The sequence below is a fragment of the Xenopus laevis genome, chromosome 4S (assembly GCF_017654675.1).
Source record: "Xenopus laevis strain J_2021 chromosome 4S, Xenopus_laevis_v10.1, whole genome shotgun sequence".
In the NCBI taxonomy this organism is placed as follows: domain Eukaryota; kingdom Metazoa; phylum Chordata; class Amphibia; order Anura; family Pipidae; genus Xenopus; species Xenopus laevis.
In genome coordinates, this window is record NC_054378.1 from 48882283 (window position 1) to 48899467 (window position 17185).

The window sequence follows — 17185 nt, forward strand, 5'->3', positions numbered from 1 at the left end:
TATCTACTGTAAAACTCCATTTCAGAGATAAGGTGCTGGAAATTCAGTTCAATGTCCTACTTCCTAACACAGGACTGGATGCTATTACACAAAATAAAGATTTGTGACACAGATCTCTCTCTCCCTCTATACTATATCATTATAAAAGTAGAAAAGTGCAACTCAGAGTCTGTTCCAAGTTTACAAGGAAGTCCTGTAAAATAAAACTTCCTTCTACGTTTGAGTACGTATGAGTTCTGTGAAGGCTGGGCTGGATTTTCCAGGGGAGTGGTTACACAGGTATAAAGGCATGTGTGCTTTCCTTTACAGGTATAGTAGATCTGACTGACACTCAGAAAACTCATCTCAGCAAGCGAACCAGATATTCAGGCTCTGATTCAATGAATTACCTGAGTGCAATGGTAAGGACACATTCTATGCACCTTGTCTGCAAGCAAAAGCATTGGAAATAGAGCTTTTCTATAGATAATGTCGTGGATGATGCTGTACAGTAGAGCACAGGCAAAATGCTGAGCTGCCAGTATATTGGAAACTTTACTTTATTTATTGGAAACTTATTATGTACCACTGGCCATAGAAACTGAAAGGAAGACGTTTTGGTTTGATGGAGGCATCCTAAGCGCTTATTTCATACTGGAACCACTGGAATCCAAATTTATTTTAACCAGTTTAATATATATTTATCTAAATAGCATATTTGTAAAATGAGCCCAGGACATAACTATGTGACCATTATACTATAGGGAATCTGTAAATTATTAATATGGTCCAAAGTATGGATGAAGGGAATCTGGTGAAATTATGTTAGAAGAGTTGAGCTAGTTCAGTCTGTCAGCTCTAAATCACATTACTAATTCTCCATTTTCCTTTTTTTAGAGGTTCTTGGGACTACTTCTCAGCATTTCTATGTTAATCTCTGGGGTCAGCTCTAAAAGGCACCACCACCGCTCCCATCCGTTTTGCTTCACTAATGATGAGCTGGAAGTATCCTTCAAAGAAATTGTACACCAAGCTGCTGGAAGGAACATGTACTGGGATCATTATCAAGCAGTGCACCTTGTGAAGACATTGGAGGAAACTGAGGGCAGAAGGAGGAGGAAGCGCAGAGGAGAGCCAGAGAATGGTTGCCCAAACCTGAAAACTTCAACCCCAATTGGACATGGTGGAAGTGACCCTCTTTCTCACAGATCTATTTCACCCTGGTCATACAGGTATGTAATAGGGCTAAGGTTCCCTTGCTGTAACACCATGTAGAATTCCATAAATAGTTTTAGGGTCTTTGCTTGAGAAAAAAATGTCAAATCCTATTCATAACAAGAAACCAAAACGTAGAAAACTCTAGATAGTAAAACAAAGAGCCATATTGGCAAGCAAAACTCAAAGTTTATTATGTTCTATTGGGTACCTGCTGGGGATAACCTGCCCTTCAGCTAGCCATTTGAACAAGCATCAAGCAACTCAATCGCTAATGTCTTTTTTTTGTTCTTGCCACAGGATTGATTATGATGAAAACCGTTATCCACAGAAGTTGGCGTTTGCTCAGTGCTTGTGCAAAGGATGTATAAATGTCGATACCGGCAAAGATGATTCTTCATTAAACTCGGTGTCAGTGGAACAGACCATGTTGGTCCTACGCAAGAAGAAATGTCCATCCAGTTCTACTAGTTACATGTTTGAGCTAGAATACATAAAGGTCCCTGTGGCATGCACCTGTGTCATTCCTAGAAATTAAGGAGGGCCGAGTAGGAATTTGAAAACTCCCATGGAGTCCTGTTTCCTACACTTATAAACATCCCCTGTGTTGTGACTGTGTCACCATAAGTTTGTTTGTTATAGAACATTTAAGGTTGTGTTTCTGATCATTTTGAGATATGAGGCTTAGGAAGGATTCTGATAGTAAGCAGAGGGTACAGAATGTTTTATTTTATATGAAGGAAGACTAGGGTCATTTCAAATTCTCATGAAGGATCTAACTTTACTTCATAAAACTTTTTTGGACAATGTCTAAAACATGTCAGGCTGCTCTGTTGATTTCACATGTAAATATAATTAGATGTTAAGGGATGGATAATACCAGCTCTGAACACTGTGGACAACCTGTGGCCTTCTCCAGCTGTATCTGGAATTTCCTCTCCTGAAGGATGAGGCCGTGATGTGCATCATCTAAGCAAAAGGCAGCCAATTGCATTTAAGAACAAAGCCTCATTTCAAATCCGCAAACATATCATAGTGCTATGATATAGCACTATACTAGTATAATAATATTTATTCGTATAACTTCTTAGAAATGTTTGAATGGCCAGGGCAAAGCCCTTTTTTCTATAATATGTTGTAAAATGATGAATGTGTTTTTTTTTTAAATGTTGCTTAAATTGATATTTATTTATATAATATTTAAATAATGTATGTATATATGCAAAGACCGTTATTTATTTTGTGATAATTTTGACTTTACAATAATTGGCTTTGGGAAGTAGAGGGTGGGGAAGAAAATAAGAATTTTATTATCTCTTTTTACCATTGCTTGAAAGCGGGTTCCAATTTGCCTGTACCATTAATATATAGATATTCAGGACAGCAGTTTTGTTATTTGTTTTTATTTTTGAATGCCAACGTGTGTCTGACTATGTATGTTATGTAATTATTGCTTGATTTGGACCTGTACCACATGTGGTGGTGAGATTTTCTATGTTTTCTTTGTTATGGGGGGAAAATGGGAGAATAAAATTATTGTTTTTCCTATCAATCCATTGTTTTTTATTGAGCCTTAGAATAATACATGTCATAGAGATTAAAGCAGGAGTAAATGACCTCAGATGTGTTAAAAGCAGTAAACATAACAGAAGAAATCAACTTTCCTGGACAACTCCATGTTATAGTTACCGGGATAGCCCCGCCCCAGTGCTCCCATCAGAAGGACCCTCCCCAAAGCTTTAAAAGCCCAACCCCACCCCCCAGTCCGGTGTCTTTTTTTCCTTCTGCTTCAGTTTATTTATTTTTTGCTCCTGTTAGAAGCAAGTTTTCTTTTTAACCTTGGGGAAGCATTAGGGCTGCTGTTAGCGTCCTAGGGACTCAGGGTTGGTTCTGGTCATCTTTTTACCCCTGAGCACATTACCTCAGGTGGAGTCTTCAGTGTTTTATCATCTGGATCAGGTAGGCACGGTGTTACTGTGGCTAATATCATTGGTTTTTCCTTGATCCATGTGCCCTCCAGCCTGATTATATCCAGGGCTGTGGCAAGTGCTATGTCCCCCCATCCGTATGCCTACCTGGGCATGTCTAAAAAGCTTCCATCGGCATTGGGGTATATGGCCCATACACCCTTATGATTTTTACGGATGGGAGAGGGAGGTGGCAGTTAGTTACGTTAATCTGATAACAATATTTAGTTAGTGGCCTGAATCTTATGGCCTCTTTCTCTTTTTCTCCCCCATACGTGGGTATTATTTTTTTCTTCTGGAGGAATTTAGGTTTCAGAGCCAGCTGCCTCCCTCAAAAGACTTTCCCATGGTTGAGGTAATTTGCAGCCTCCAGGGTTAAATGAAAGAAAATGCCTATGAGTAAGTGCCCCAATAGGCACAAAACGCGTTAGGTTTTCATGTCCTAATACATTTTTCCAACTGTTTAAACATAATTGCTTCTTTATTACTGGAGGTCCTCATATCTCTCTTGGATTTAGTGTTTTAAATAAAAGAAAACCCTGAGGTCTTAAATCTACTGGCAGTTAAAGCTAAAATTAAGCTGGGAATGCCACCTTGTTTCCAGAGTCTCTTCACTATTAAAATGTATGAGCCAGATTGGCCATTGGAAGAACTGTGCAGCTGCAATGCTGATATATATAGTCTCTGAGCAATGGTAATGTAATGCAGTGATAATTAAATATTGTTTCCATGTGCTGGGAGCAGTTCTATGCAATGATGATCTGCAGGTTCTGAAAGCGGCATTAAGGCAAGACTTGTCTATAGGTTATGTGAATGTTGTTAATACAGTGTTAGCCTTCTTATTTGAGCACTGAGAATACCATGTTGGTTTGCAGGTTCGGTGTACAGCAGCTGAAGGTAATTAGATAATTACTCTGGAGGTCAGTGTTCAGGTGCAGTTAATGAACAGGTAGATCCCACTCCCTCCCTTAGCAGCTCAGATTGATTCTCTGAAACATCAGGTAAGATTCTGTGTTACAACTCTTTCCTTTATAGTATAGGTTTGTGAACTAAACTAACATGTACTTCTACTCTGCTTTCTTTTTTTAGTTAGCTTAGACAGTGCTGTAAGGGATAAAGAAAACTTGTGTGTGTTTTTTACTGGCTAGCTGGGATTTGGCAGCCAGAGAAACTGGCCTCTTTACTCTTGGGCAGAGTACTCTGTCTGCATAACGGAGGAAATCATAGTCCTCAAACTGCTTAATATTACAACCAAACTGACTGTATGTGTGGAAACATTTCAGTGATTCTAGAGCTGGCTTGAATAACCAAATATAAATGCATATGTTATACATTTATGGGCCTATTACGGCATAATCTAGTAACCAAACTGACTGCATATGTGAAAATTTTTTAGTGATTCTAGAGCTGACTTGAATAACCAAATACAAATGCATATATTATACATTTATGGGCACTCTCACTGCATAATGTAGTAACCAAGCTGACTAGAGCTGGCTTTAATAACCAAATATGAATGTACAGGTTGTACACTTTTGGTCTGGGCACTTTTTAATATTACACCAAACTGAATGTAGATGGGGGTAACATCAGTGGTTCAGGGGCTGGCTGTAATAACCACATATTAATGCACATGTCATACATTATTTGGTCTGGCCACTGGTTACTGTTATAACCTTACTGTATGTATATGCTTAAACATTTCAGTGGCTTTGGGGCTTACTAAGGTTATAACCAAAAATAAATGTACATGCTATACATGTTCTGGTTTGGACACCAATCAATATAACAAACAAACTGAAGGTAGATGTTAAATGCTGAGTGGTTGGTGTGGTAAGGTTCTCGGCATTTCCAGAGGGTATACAGCCTCCAGGTTTGTATGTAAGCATGGTAACACAAGTCAAGGCTCCAGTATCCTTGGGTCATGTTTGTTTGTTTCAAATAACATTTAGGCTACATGCATGGATTACTCTTGAAAATAAGCCAATTGGGTATTGTAGGCTTGCTTATAACTGACTTAGACAGCAGCCAAGTCAGATATAGGTATTGTGAACTTAATTAAGGGCATCAGCTGTGTTGCAGATAAGTAGTATACCCTTATATACAGCAGTCCATAATGGCTTAGGGGACTGTGCCCAGGTAAGTATGCCCCAATCAGTATATGGGTTACAGATACAGTAAATGTGGTAACTGATGTAGACAGATATCTTGTCCAAATGGATTGGCTAAGGCCAATTCTGTTTCATACAAATGCTATGTAATATATAGGATTATGCGCCGTGTGTATCACAAAGGTGGTGTGAGAGTAGTGGCCAATTCTGGCTTAAAGGTATATGGCTATACTACATATGGGCGTTAATGCAATCGTCAAACAGCAAGTAGGTATTGTACAATTCCTGTGTTATAACCATGAACTTGTAGACCTATATAACTATAGGCTGTTGGAGTAGTTATCATTCTTGAGGTACTCACTAATTAGAATCTATGTTCTATGACTGGACTTTATGCCTGCTTATTAAGAAAATAAGCAATATACTGTATCCTGCCTTTTGCGATAGGATTGGCCTGGGGCTGAATGGATGTAGATATGTGTACAGTCATATTTCATTCAACAAGGATTCTAATATCGCCACAGCTGGAGATCAGGCAAGATAAATGTTCTGTATATTCCAATGATAAATCAAGGTCTGTTTACAAAACTTGATATTCATCAAGATCTCTTTCTTAGGTTACAGGGGTGCAACTTATCTGGTCTCAGTCTGGAAGACAGTGGGTACATCAGTCAGTGCAAATTTTAGATATTTCATATATACTGAATACACTAATGCCACAGGGTTTTAGAGCCTTGCAATGAGGTATTCTATAGGACAGACCTATTCAATTATCTCAAGTACAAAAGGGGTACAGTCAGCCCTCTGACTATATACTCATGGGCCATATTATATTTATGGGTACCATATAAACTGGCTGTAAAATTAGGTATACTCCATCAATGCAGCTCCATTTTAAAAAATTGTATCCATAGGTTCATTATAACAGGCTGTTTCTGTCATGTTAACCCTTATGGTGGACAGGAGGCATGCAATTATGGCATGCTGCGTTCTTAAGGTCTATGTTACTCTGGGTTTGGCCTTTTACACCACCATAGATTGGCCTGGCTAGTTGGGGTAACTATCATAAGCCTTAACTTCAAGCTATAAAAATTGTTTTATTCACCTTATCCTTTTGGACAAAGGCTGCAGTATCGGCCTTAGGTTAGGCCCTGATTATAGCATCTCTTACCAACAGGCTTGGACATGCTAGTATAGTAGGGGAGTTCCATTACAGAATAATAGTTGAATAATTATACCCCATAACTAGATTAATTTTAATCTTGAACACTTAAGAATGGTCTTTATGAACTGTCCAGGTCCCAAGCCAGAGCCCTTGGATATGAATATAACCCATCTCTAGCAGTATTGTTGGTTGTTATAGCTGATCCCTAATACTATCCAATCTTGTTTGGTGGAGGATCATGAGCTAATGATAAAAAAACAATTTCAATCTGTACAGACTGCAAAATGCTCCTAGATACCTCACAGGACAGGTAAGGTATGCCCACAGTGGCAGCACTCCTTCTTCATGAGTCATTTCACAGACCTTTCATTGAGTGGTGTATTGGTTATGGTCCAGAATAAATACAGGTTCCTTAGTATTAAAGAGACTGGGAACTATGCTAGGTGATGCCATGTATCGGTAGTGTCATACAGAGCGGGGTCATGTACAATACTAGTATTTTTCCTTCCCCTACTAAATCCTCTTTTGCAGGTACCATGCTTTTGAGCCATTTCCAAGAATCCTCTGGTGGATATTATGTGGTTGGAATAAACGTGCTGGTATGTAGTGGGAGTAAGACTATGGAGAAGTGTTACTCTGGGTTCCTATCCGCTTCTCCTTAATTAAAGATGGTTCTCTCTTTTTAAATGGAATGGTCATGTTTGTTTCACACTCAGTATCATTACTTTAGTGTGGGTTCTTCCTCCAAGGAGTACTATTTCCTTTCTTTCTCTGCCAGTCCATTTCCATTTCACAGGTTTTCCACAAGGTGATTTCGGTCCACCTGTGGGGGTTTCATTCTTTTGAGTTTTATCTGGTGTAGATTACACTTGCCCAGTTTTCCTTATGTGGAACAAATTCCCTCATATTGGGATATTAGCTTGTTACGTCCCGGTAAGTATGACATGGAGTTGTCCAGGAAAAGGGAAGATTGTATCATACTTACCGTGATCTTCCTTTCCTGGATGACTCCATGTCATAGTTACCATCCCTTTTTCGGTAGTTTCTAGAAGCTTATGACAAGACACCGGACTGGGGGGTGGGGAGGGCAGCGGTCCAAAAGAAAAAAGATACGGACTACGCCTGAACTCTACGAAGAAGGACAGGAACCTTTGAACGTTGTCAATATTTCTTCGGTGATCTTGACTAAATCCCAGGAACATGTCCTGAGTAACGGTTTGTCTTTTGCTCCCACCCATCACTTTAGCCTTTTTAACACACTTTTAGACGTTAATAGGTTTGTACGTAAGCTAACCCTTCGTAGACACTTTGGTACATGTGGTTTGGGCACAGACAGGATTGACCCCCTGTAAGGAAATCTGTTTTACCTGGGATTGGGGGTGCTGTAAGTCGGCCGCGGGGACGCCCGCCACGCCGGCCGCGGGGACGCCCGCCTCGTGGTTCCACCATCTTGCCTCCTTAGGACGCGCGCGCCCGCGTCTCGTTTCCTTTATTTTGACGCGGACGCGCGCGCGTCGATCCTGACGCGTGTGCGTCGATTTTGGCGCGAAAACCTTGGCGTCCAAACAGGGTATAAATAGGCCACTTCCACTCCCAGCAAACTGCCCGTGATAGAACTTGTTTCTGGTGCTCTGTTCTGAAGCCTTGTGCTATTTTGCCTGTTTGAATCTGATTATCCGTGTTTGACCCAGCCTGTACCTTGACCATCCTGAATTCTGTATCCTGACCTGTGCCTGATATCCGACTACTCTTCTGCTTGTACCCTTCCTGCTTGATACCCGGTTTTTGACCCTTGCCTGCCTGACGACCCTTGCTTTCTGCCTGCCACGACCCAGCCTGTCTGACGATCCTTCTGCCTTATCCTTGTCTGTTACCGTGATCCTCGGTCCCAAAGACTCTAGCTACCAGCCGTGCCCCATTGCCTGCCAGAACACTTGCTTGAACCTCTCGTAAGACCAGGTGGCACCCGATTAGGCTGAGGGCTCCTCCCGAAGCTCAAAGGTGGTCACACCACTGGTGAAGCTTAGCTCAGAACCAGGATTCGAGCACTTGTTCTGGTGTTGGGTGCCGGCCGTGACATTATCACGGGCCATGGAGGACGACGATCACACCGAAGCTGCTGCCGCTGCTCCACTTCCATCTTCTTCCGAGCTGTTGCTAACTACGCTGCTGGAACGCATGGAGGAGCAGGAGCAAAAGCAGAACTATCTACTCCAGGGGTTTCATAACCTAACACGCCAGCTGGAACCCTCGCAGCAGCCAGCCAGTTCTGTTCCTACTCCTTCAGTGGGTTCCCTGCCTGATAGGGGTGCTGTATTCAGACCTCAGGAACCCAAGATTGCATTTCCGGCCAAGTTTGGTGGGGACAGAACCCAGTTTTTTGTTTTTCAAGAAGCCTGTAAGCTGTACCTCAGCTTTTTCCCCCACTCATTTCCCTCTGACGAGGAAAAGGTCAGGTTCGTAATGACCCTATTAGTGGGTGACCCCCAAGTCTGGGCACTTAGATTGCCAGCCACCGACCCTGCCCGTTTCTCTTTAGATATTTTCTTCCGCTCTATGGCCATTCTTTACGATGACCCGGATCGCGCCTCTTCGGCCGATTCCGCTATTCGCAAACTACGCCAGGGTAAACGGGAGGTGGAAATTTACTGCACAGAGTTTCGTAGGTGGGCGGTGGAGACTGGCTGGAACGATGCAGCTCTAAGGAGCCAGTTTCGCATCGGTCTAGCCAAATCTGTCAAAGACAGCCTGGTCAATTACCCCCTATCTACCAGTCTGGATGACCTTATGTCTCTGGTTATCCAGGTAGATAGGAGACAGAGGGAAAATCGGGAGGAACAGGGTACTTCTTCTTTGTATAAGCATAATTTTAGTGCTAAGTTGTCAAACCCCTCTGTGTCTCAACCTCAGGAGGAGCCTATGCAGCTGGGCATCTTTCACCTCTCTCCTGAGGAAAAGGCACGGAGGCGGTCTCTTGGGTTGTGTTTGTATTGTGGGGAGAAGGGTCACTTCCTCAATCAATGTTCCAAGAGGCCGGGAAACGCTCTAGCCTAAATGGAGAAGGGGAGCTCCATTTGGGTGCAGGCGTTTCCTCTCCCCAATCTGCCTCCAAGGTCCTATTATCTGTTAAATTAACCTGGCCTACGGGCACTGTTAAATTGTCAGCCTTCATTGATTCTGGGGCGGAGGGTAATTTCTTGGACGCAGCATTCGCTGCTAAAAATAAAATTCCTTTGGTTGCCCTCAATCCTCCTTTGAGAATTCTGGCTGTCGATAAAAGACCCTTGGGATCAGGGGTGGTTTCCCAAAAGACCACAAATCTTTCCATGTGTGCAAATGATCTACACTGTGAGGAGATAGCTCTATACCTCATTGAGGGAGCTTCCTCTCCTCTTATTCTTGGTTTACCATGGCTCCAGAGGCATAACCCTCTGATAGACTGGGTTTCTAAGGGGGTGACTCAATGGGGTACAGGATGTAGTGGGGTTTGTTTTCCCTCTGTAGTAGCCACTACTTCTTTTGAGGGGTTACCCACAGCATATTCTGTTTTTTCTGATGTTTTCTCCAAAAAAGCAGCTGAGACCTTACCTCCGCATCGGCAGTATGACTGTCCTATTGATTTAGTTCCTGGGTCAATTCCTCCACGTGGTAGAACCTACCCTCTTTCATTGCCCGAAGCCCAGGCAATGAAAGAGTATATACAAGAAAATCTTGACAGGGGCTTCATTAGGCCCTCCTGTTCCCCTGCGGGGGCAGGGTTCTTTTTTGTGGGTAAGAAAGACGGTGGTTTACGCCCCTGTATTGATTACAGGGGGCTTAACAAAATCACTGTAAAAAATCGCTACCCCTTACCATTAATCTCCGAACTATTTGACCAGGTCAAGGATGCTAAGATCTTCTCCAAGCTTGACTTGAGGGGTGCCTATAACCTCATTCGGATCAGGGAGGGGGATGAGTGGAAAACGGCTTTTAATACTAGGGATGGCCACTACGAGTACCTTGTTATGCCGTTTGGTCTATGTAACGCCCCAGCAGTGTTTCAGGAGTTTGTCAATGACATCTTTCGGGACCTGCTGGGGATATACGTAGTGGTCTACCTAGATGACATCCTCATCTTCTCTGCCAATCTGTCTGATCATCGTCTTCATGTTTGTGAGGTATTGCGTAGGCTTAGAGCTAATAACCTGTATGCAAAATTGGAAAAATGTATTTTTGAGGTTGCTTCCGTACAGTTCTTGGGATTTAATATTTCTTCCAAGGGTCTCGAAATGGATCCAGACAAAGTAAGAGCTGTCCTGGAGTGGACCCAACCATATTCTTTACGTGCAACCCAAAGGTTCCTAGGTTTTGCCAACTATTATAGGCAATTCATTAAAAATTTTTCTCTTATTGTGGCTCCTATCACAAATCTTACTAAAAAAGGTGCTGACCCCAGTATGTGGCCTCCGGAAGCTATCCAAGCTTTCGAGTTCCTCAAAAGGGAGTTTAGTTCTGCCCCAATCCTCCGCCATCCCGATACAACACTACCTTTTATAGTTGAGGTAGATGCTTCTGAGGTGGGAGCAGGGGCAATTCTCTCTCAAAGGCACCCGACTACTAATAGGTTACATCCCTGTGCATTTTTCTCTAGAAAATTTCTTCCTGCAGAGGCAAATTATGACATAGGGAATAGAGAACTATTCGCTGTCAAGTGGGCCTTTGAAGAATGGCGGCATCTATTAGAAGGGGCTAAACACCAGGTTACGGTCTACACTGACCATAAAAATCTGTTGTATATTGAGTCAGCAAAGCGTCTAAATCCCAGACAGGCAAGGTGGGCTTTGTTCTTTTCTAGGTTTAACTTTACCTTGACGTTTAGGCCTGGTACAAAGAACGTCAAGGCAGATGCTCTTTCCAGAAGCTTTGACTCAATATATTCTGAAACTGATGACTGTAGTACAATTATTCCGGGTGAAGTCATTGTGGCTACTTTGGAATCTGACCTCTCTTCTTTGTTATCCCCTGTTCAGACAGACGCTCCCTCTAACACTCCTGTTGGGAGATTTTTTGTTCCTGAAGATCTTAGAGAACAGGTTCTAAGAGAGGTTCATGATTCCAAGATGGCAGGACATCCTGGTGTAAGTAAAACTATTTCATTACTTACTCGAAGTGCTTGGTGGCCGACCTGTAAACAAGATGTTAAATCTTTTGTGGATTCTTGTCCTGTCTGCCAACGCTCCAAGTCTTCTAGAAATTTGTCCCAAGGGTTACTGATTCCCCTCCCTATTCCTGAAAGACCATGGACCCATCTTTCTATGGATTTTATTGTGGAGTTGCCTGTGTCGCAGGGGAAAACAGTAATTTGGGTGGTGGTGGATAGATTCAGTAAGATGGGTCATTTTATTGCTCTTCCCCACCTCCCATCTGCCAAAACTTTGTCCGAACTTTTTATTCAACATATATTTAAGTTGCATGGGTTTCCCAGTAATATTGTTTCAGACAGAGGTGTTCAATTTATCTCTAAGTTCTGGCGCGCATTTTGCTCGTTAGTGGGGATCGATCTTTCTTTTTCAACCGCCTATCACCCACAAACCAATGGGCAAACCGAAAGAGTGAACCAGTCTTTAGAGCAATTTTTAAGATGTTTTGTGTCCGAAAATCAATCTTCCTGGGCAGAACTGTTACCCTGGGCAGAATTTGCCTACAATAACGCTACCCACTCCTCCACTGGGGAGTCTCCATTTTTTGTTGTTAATGGGTTACACCCAAAAGCCTTTTCCTTCTCTAATTCTGGTTCTTCTGTCCCTTCCGCTAATTCCTCTGTCGAACAATTTTCCTTGATTTGGTCCCAGGTACATGATTCCTTGTCTACTGCTACTTCTGCTCAGAAAAGGGCTGCTGATAAAAGACGTAGAGAAGCACCCCAGTATAAAGTGGGAGACTTGGTGTGGCTCTCTACCAAAAACATCAAGCTAAAGGTTCCTTCCCTTAAGCTGGGTCCCCGTTTCATTGGTCCTTACCCCATCACTACTGTTATCAACCCTTCGTCTGTTCGCCTTAAATTGCCTGTTAATTTCAAGATTTCTGATTCTTTTCATGTTTCTTTACTTAAACCTGCCGCTAATACTCGCCTTACTTCTGTTCCCCCTCCAGTGCAAGTTGACGGTCAGCCTGAATTTGAGATCCAGGAGTTCCTTGATTCCCGAATGGTACGTAACAAACTCCAGTACCTCACTAGGTGGAAAGGATTCGGTCCTGAGGAGAACTCCTGGGTCTCAGTTGATGACATCAAGGCTGATCGTCTTAGGAAGCAGTTCCATTTAAAGTTTCCTGGGAAGCCTGGGGGTCCGGTGTCCCCCCCTAGAGAGGGGGGTAATGTAAGGAAATCTGTTTTACCTGGGATTGGGGGTGCTGTAAGTCGGCCGCGGGGACGCCCGCCACGCCGGCCGCGGGGACGCCCGCCTCGTGGTTCCACCATCTTGCCTCCTTAGGACGCGCGCGCCCGCGTCTCGTTTCCTTTATTTTGACGCGGACGCGCGCGCGTCGATCCTGACGCGTGTGCGTCGATTTTGGCGCGAAAACCTTGGCGTCCAAACAGGGTATAAATAGGCCACTTCCACTCCCAGCAAACTGCCCGTGATAGAACTTGTTTCTGGTGCTCTGTTCTGAAGCCTTGTGCTATTTTGCCTGTTTGAATCTGATTATCCGTGTTTGACCCAGCCTGTACCTTGACCATCCTGAATTCTGTATCCTGACCTGTGCCTGATATCCGACTACTCTTCTGCTTGTACCCTTCCTGCTTGATACCCGGTTTTGACCCTTGCCTGCCTGACGACCCTTGCTTTCTGCCTGCCACGACCCAGCCTGTCTGACGATCCTTCTGCCTTATCCTTGTCTGTTACCGTGATCCTCGGTCCCAAAGACTCTAGCTACCAGCCGTGCCCCATTGCCTGCCAGAACACTTGCTTGAACCTCTCGTAAGACCAGGTGGCACCCGATTAGGCTGAGGGCTCCTCCCGAAGCTCAAAGGTGGTCACACCACTGGTGAAGCTTAGCTCAGAACCAGGATTCGAGCACTTGTTCTGGTGTTGGGTGCCGGCCGTGACACCCCCCCAAACCTGGGATATTCCCCAAAACGGGTGGGCTAGATACTGATGTTGCATTAGTTTCTTTCCGTGAACATTGCTGTCTTACAGATCTGGACTCGCTGCAGCGTGAGAGCCTAGATGAGGCCTTGGTTACGGGTGAACAGCTGGACCAGGTGACACTGCCTAAAGTAAAAAAGATGCCCTCAAGGTTTTATCCTTTACAATCTAGGTGCACCTCGATGGACACTTTCCAGGACCTCGTTGAGAAAGATCTTACCAAGCTATATGCAAGGAGTACCGGCAGGGGTCCTGGAAATGTGTCCAAGGAGGAGAGGCAAGCTCTTAACACACTTAGAGAAAACACTGGGTTAACGATCAGGCAGGCGGATAAGGGTGGATGTGTGGTGGTGATGGACACCACCGATTACCTACGCGAGGCCAGAAGACAGTTGAATGATCAAGAGACATATTTCAAATTACCTTCGAATCCACAATCGGAATACAATAAAGCGATTGAGAGATTGGTCACCCATGGGGTCTCTCTGGGGGTGGTGGATCCTCGGGACTCTGACTATTTAGTCACACCAGCCGGTGGTCCCGATTTTCCACCACCTCCCGAAAATTCACAAATCCCGAACCTCCCCTGAAGGTAGGTCTATAGTTGCGAGTATAGGGTCCATCAATGAGGGCCTCTCTGATTGGGTTGACACATGCCTTAAACCCCTTGTCCCCCGACTGGATTCCTACATCCGGGACTCGGGGCACTTACTGGACAGATTGTCTGGTTTGACATGGCTTGACACTTATAGATGGATATCTATGGACAGGGATGTAGCGAACTGCCGATTTGGTGTTCGCGAACACCGGCAAAAAATGCCGGACAGTTCGCGAACTTCGAACACCCGCTAAAATCGTTCGATTCGAACGATCGAAGGATTTTAATCATTCGATCGAAGGATTTTCATTCGAATCGAATGATCGAAGCCATTCGATCGAATGCTTTTCATTCGATCGAATGCTTACAATCGTTCGAACGAATGGAAATCGTTCGATTTTTAGCGGTCAAAGGAATTCGAATGGTCGAACGATCGAACGCGAACTCAAAATGCGAACGTTCCCAAACGTTCGCGAACATTCGGCGGACGCGAACGGTCGAAGTTCGCGCGAACTAGTTCGCAGCAGAACAGTTCGCTACATCCCTATCTATGGATGTCAAATCATTGTACACAACCATATCACATGATTTGGGCACGCACGCGATTTCGGAGATTTTAGAGGACACACAACTTTTCACAAGGGACTTAACTTACTATATTCTCTTGGTGTTGGAATTTCTTCTTACGCACAACTTTTTTTTCTTTGATGGGGATTTTTACCTCCAGAGACGGGGGACCGCGATGGGGGCATCCTTTGCCCCCACCTATGCCAACCTCTACATGGGTTGGTGGGAGCGGTCCAACATCTATGGATGTAAAAATCCTTACCGTGAGCACATTATCTGGTATGGTCGCTATATAGACTACCTTCTGTTCATTTGGAATGGACCAGAGGAACGGATAAATGACTTTCCCGAATACTTAAACACGAATCGTGGGGATGCAGAGCGTTCGTTAAATTTGAGAGAGCGGGTGGGGATGCAGAGCGTTCGTTAAATTTGAGAGAGGCGTTCTGGATCCTAAAATTGGAGACTAGGATACCCAGTGGCCTGAATACCAGGCATGACTTGTTATATCTATATTAGCCCGTCAGGGCCATCAACTGAGTTATGTTCAACAGAAGCCCTGCTTTTTCCTCCATCTTCCCCCATTTCTATCTCATTGTCCCTCATTTTACCTTATCTGATTCATATAGAATTTTTGAGGATTCTCAATTTACATTTTTTCTACATTTTTCTATATTTTTCTACTCTTTTATACATATATATTTATATTTATATTTGTATGTTTAAATAATTGAAGATCTATATATTTATTTATTTATTTATATTTGAACAAAGGTTTATCCCAGGTAGCCAGTTACTAACTATTAATGAATTAATTATCAGCTACTTATTCTCCAGCATTTTAAGTAAGATTCACACATCTATGCAAGGATTTTTGTTTTGTTTGTTCTGATTACAGAAAGGTTTTATATGAAAACGAGGTTTTTACCTTTGGTTGATTGGTTTTACTATATTAATAAAATATGATTGTTTTAACTGAATTACTATATTGCGCCCAGTAGGGGTCGCTATTCACATTTTGTATATAACCTGTCTGTTTGGATCAGGATGTATGCCTATGATTAAGGGAGTGATTCCCGAAACGCGTAGGGCGTTGGATCCTTGTTTCAACTGGAATAAAAGTATATTCCATGCACCGGAGTGCCGTCCTTTTCTTTTTGAGGTCTATGTATATGTATATATATGTATATATATGTATATGTATATATATATGTATATGTGTATATATATATATATATATATATATATATTTGCAAGAGATAAACTATACAAGGCAATCATATAAACTATACAAGGCAATCATATAAACTATACAAGGCAATCATATAAACAGGAAAGAAGTTTTGCAAGCGTGCAACCTACACAACAGGACTTGTACAGGTATAGGATCTGTTATCCAGAATGCTCAGGACCCGGGATTTTCTACATTGAGGATCTTTGTGTAAATTGGATCTTCATACCTTAAGTATACTAAAATAACATTAATACATGCATTAAACCAAAAGGTTTGATTTACCTCCAATATGGATTATTTATAATATCAAGTCACATTAAGTACAAGGCACTATTTTACTATTATGGAGAAAACTGGAATGAATTAAAATGACGCTTATAGTAGATGGCCGCCCCATAATTCAGATCTTTCTGGATAACAAGTTTCCAGATAACAGATCCCATACCTGTACAAAGCACTTGAAATGAAATATAATGCATAGAAAGAATGAGCAAAAAAAAACAAAAAAAACTTCAACATCCAGGAAAAGCCACAAAGCAAAACCCCAGATAAGCATCACATTTGAAGGAAAGTCTAAAGGGAAAGTAGTAATCATTGGATGATTTCTATAGATGCCCTATTTTTCTTTTCTACCTGAAAATGTTCTTGGTAAATACTGCTTCTTACTGTTTGCAGGCAAAAGTTTTATAGATGTACAAAATTCCTGACAGTGGGGAAAGGAGTGTGCTGTCTTGTGCCGGATGCTTCACCAACTCTGTTCTAAATATACAGTGGTGTGAAAAACTATTTGCCCCCTTCCTGATTTCTTATTCTTTTGCATGTTTGTCACACAAAATGTTTCTGATCATCAAACACATTTAACTATTAGATAACACAAGTAAACACAAAATGCAGTTTTTAAATGAGGGTTTTTATTATTTAGGGAGAAAAGAAATCCAAACCTGTGTGAAAAAGTAATTGCCCCCTGAACCTAATAACTGGTTGGGCCACCCTTAGCAGCAATAACTGCAATCAAGCGTTTGCGATAACTTGCAACGAGTCTTTTACAGCGCTCTGGAGGAATTTTGGCCCACTCATCTTTGCAGAATTGTTGTAATTCAGCTTTATTTGAGGGTTTTCTAGCATGAACCGCCTTTTTAAGGTCATGCCACAACATCTCAATAGGATTCAGGTCAGGACTTTGACTAGGCCACTCCAAAGTCTTCATTTTGTTTTTCTTCAGCCA

General features: G+C 42.6%; 1 protein-coding gene across 1 annotated transcript; it reads left to right on the forward strand.

The window, feature by feature from the left end:
* The first annotated feature begins 312 nt into the window (after positions 1-312).
* il17c.S (interleukin 17C S homeolog) lies at positions 313-2486 on the forward strand. Its single transcript, XM_018240470.2, has 3 exons — positions 313-401; positions 877-1211; positions 1495-2486. The coding sequence occupies exons 1-3, from the start codon at positions 381-383 to the stop codon at positions 1730-1732; spliced, it is 594 nt and encodes a 197-aa protein (XP_018095959.1). The 5' UTR covers positions 313-380; the 3' UTR covers positions 1733-2486.
* Positions 2487-17185: the final 14699 nt, after the last annotated feature.

Coding starts and splice junctions, on each gene's coding strand:
- il17c.S (XM_018240470.2), top strand. CDS start 381: ATGAATTACCTGAGTGCAATG. Junction 402..876: donor TGAATTACCTGAGTGCAATG/GTAAGGACACAT, acceptor TCCTTTTTTTAG/AGGTTCTTGGGACTACTTCT. Junction 1,212..1,494: donor ATTTCACCCTGGTCATACAG/GTATGTAATAGG, acceptor TTCTTGCCACAG/GATTGATTATGATGAAAACC.